General features: G+C 37.1%; 1 protein-coding gene across 2 annotated transcripts in view; it reads right to left on the minus strand.

Annotated features, from left to right (window-relative positions):
• Positions 1-550: 550 nt before the first annotated feature.
• The window catches only part of Serpina7 (serpin family A member 7), a 6,305-nt gene continuing 4,504 nt past the window's right edge, over positions 551-2,351 (minus strand). The window contains exons 4-5 of one of the 2 annotated variants that reach the window (XM_010619712.3): positions 2,087-2,234; positions 551-1,259 (exon numbers count right to left, since the gene is read on the minus strand). In XM_010619712.3, the coding sequence (XP_010618014.1) occupies positions 1,215-1,259; positions 2,087-2,234 (193 nt within the window). In that variant the 3' untranslated portion in view covers positions 551-1,214. Of the gene's footprint in view, positions 1,260-1,290; positions 1,561-2,086; positions 2,235-2,351 lie in introns of those variants that run through there. The other variant, XM_010619711.2, reaches the window with a different exon arrangement.

Below are 2,351 nucleotides of genomic sequence, written 5' to 3' on the forward strand. Positions count from 1 at the left end.
TTTATTCTAAATCTATCATATATTAAATTTCCATTTGTTTGTGTTTGTTTTGAGATTTCTATCCTCTTTGACTGGCTTGCATGTATATTAAAATTAAAATGTTACTTATCTTTTCTTTTTTGGGGGGGCTTTTTGAGTCAGGGTCTCACTTCATAGTTGAGACTGACCTGGAACTCACTATGTAGCCCAGGCTGGTCTCGAACTCACAGTGATCCTCCTGCTTCAGCCTCCCAAGTGCTGGGATTACAGGCGTGTGCCACCACACCCGGCAAAATGTTACTCTTCTGATTTATGTGATTTCATCATATTTCCCCTACCACAGAAACATAAACTTGTTATTTCTCCAAATTTTATTAATTATAGATTATTATCCCTTGCATATGAATTTTGGAGTCAATTTTACTATAGCTACAATAATTATTATTGGGAGTTTAAATAAAATATACTAGGTTTCTAAACTGATTTTTTTTTTTGAAAATTCTTTTTATACTATTTATGTCCAAATTATATTTACATATTATTAAAAGTGTCAAATATTCTAAGTACAAAGAAAGAAAGCACAAATTTCTCAAAATCACACTACTTCTCTCTGCCTCTTTTAATCCACCTTCTCTTAATTGTTTGCGCTTGCAAGGCAGGCAGTAGAACCACTGAGCTAATTCCCCGGCCCTCTATACTGATTTTGAGAGAAATTACACTTTTATAATACCAATATTATAATCCAAAATAAATAAATAAAACAAATTAGCAAGATGAAAACATTTTGGTGAAGGAAGTAGGCTTGTACAAAGGAGTTTATTTCACTCTTGTTTTCTCTCCTAAGTTTATTAGGACACAAAAGCTACATCCCTAAGCATAAAATCTCAGTCTGTCATTTAGCCATATAGCAGGAGAACCTAGCAATGGAAATTCTGGCAAGAACATAGAGAATTCTTCCAATGATTTGGAGGGAAGAAGGTCGAAAAGTTCAAATCTAAGCCACAACATTTGTATAATTTAACATTTTTTGATATTATTATTATTGAAATAGATAGGCAGGGCCTGCATCTCCACCATTCTCCAGAGGGCAAAGGCAAAGACATTTGTCATCTAAATCATATTTCCTGTAGTTAACTGACTCGTGGTAAATCTGAGGAATACACTAATATAGAACCTTCCTGTGCTTTGGATACTAATGAAACACTTATTGACTATCTCAGTGCTTAGTCACACGATTACCCTCTTCCACAGCCAGTTCTTCCAGGATTCGATCTTCTCCCCTGCACAAGGGAAGACAAGTGCAAGCCCATGTCAATCACCCGCACTACATTATTTATTTATTTCCCACATGCAATTACCCAGTGGGCTCTTTCCCAACTATACTTCTGTTGGGTCCATAACTTTTCCTAGAAAGAGAAGGCTTCTGGTGTTTTTCTCCAAAATCATAAACAGAAAAGATCTATCAAATCGGATAATAGGATGAAGGAGAGTGATTTCAGATTGATCCATGGATTTGACTTCAGAGATAGTGACATCGTCTGATCCCTTTTCACCAATGTGCAGCATAGCCTTATGGGCAGCCTGTAGTGAGAAAATAAACACTATTGGTCCCCTGAAGAAATAGCAACAGTTTTAGAAAGGATTTGGAAAGCAGGAAAGAAAAAGAAAGTTGGAGCTACCCCTTTGCCTTACTGTTCTGATGCTGTTTGAATATGAAGGATACCTGGCTAAGTATAGTTTATAAATCTCCATGATTTTAGGGCTAGTTTTAGGGAAGTACTATAGCTTGTTCTCCATGGCCTTTTGTTTCCAGGAGTGACCTCTTAAACACTCCCCTTTTCCAGAACTTTATGGCACCAGAATTACTTCGGATCACTAAGCTTTTCCATTAGAATCATTTTAGACTGTGAAGTGCAAGGGTGGAAGGAATTCTACAATAGCTTATTTGGAGTAATGGAAATGACCCTTGTGACACTATGATCTAGGAAGAGTCAGACTCCCTCTCTAGACATCAAATTCCTCATTGATAAAATTAAAGGGGTGAATTATTTGTCTCTAAATGGCTTTTCCAGCTTGTATAGTCAAGGGCCCTAATCTACCAACTTACATAGGAAAGTTTTAGACCGTTGTCATCTGTGAGTCCAGAAAAATCAGCATTGTCAGCAAAGGCATCTTCAATGCCCATCTTTAAAAGCATGATTCTAAGGTCATGTGTGGCAGAAATGGAAAATTTTGGAACAAAAATATTAACCCACCTGTAGGAAACAAAGAAGGCAAGACATGGCATTCACCGTAATAAGCTCGTGATCCTCTCTCTCTCTCTCTCTCTCTCTCTCTCTCTCTCTCTCTCTCTCTCCTTTTCCCTTCCCACC

This window comes from Fukomys damarensis, unplaced genomic scaffold (genome assembly GCF_012274545.1).
Source record: "Fukomys damarensis isolate Sample0158 unplaced genomic scaffold, DMR_v1.0_HiC HiC_scaffold_39, whole genome shotgun sequence".
NCBI classification, from domain to species: domain Eukaryota; kingdom Metazoa; phylum Chordata; class Mammalia; order Rodentia; family Bathyergidae; genus Fukomys; species Fukomys damarensis.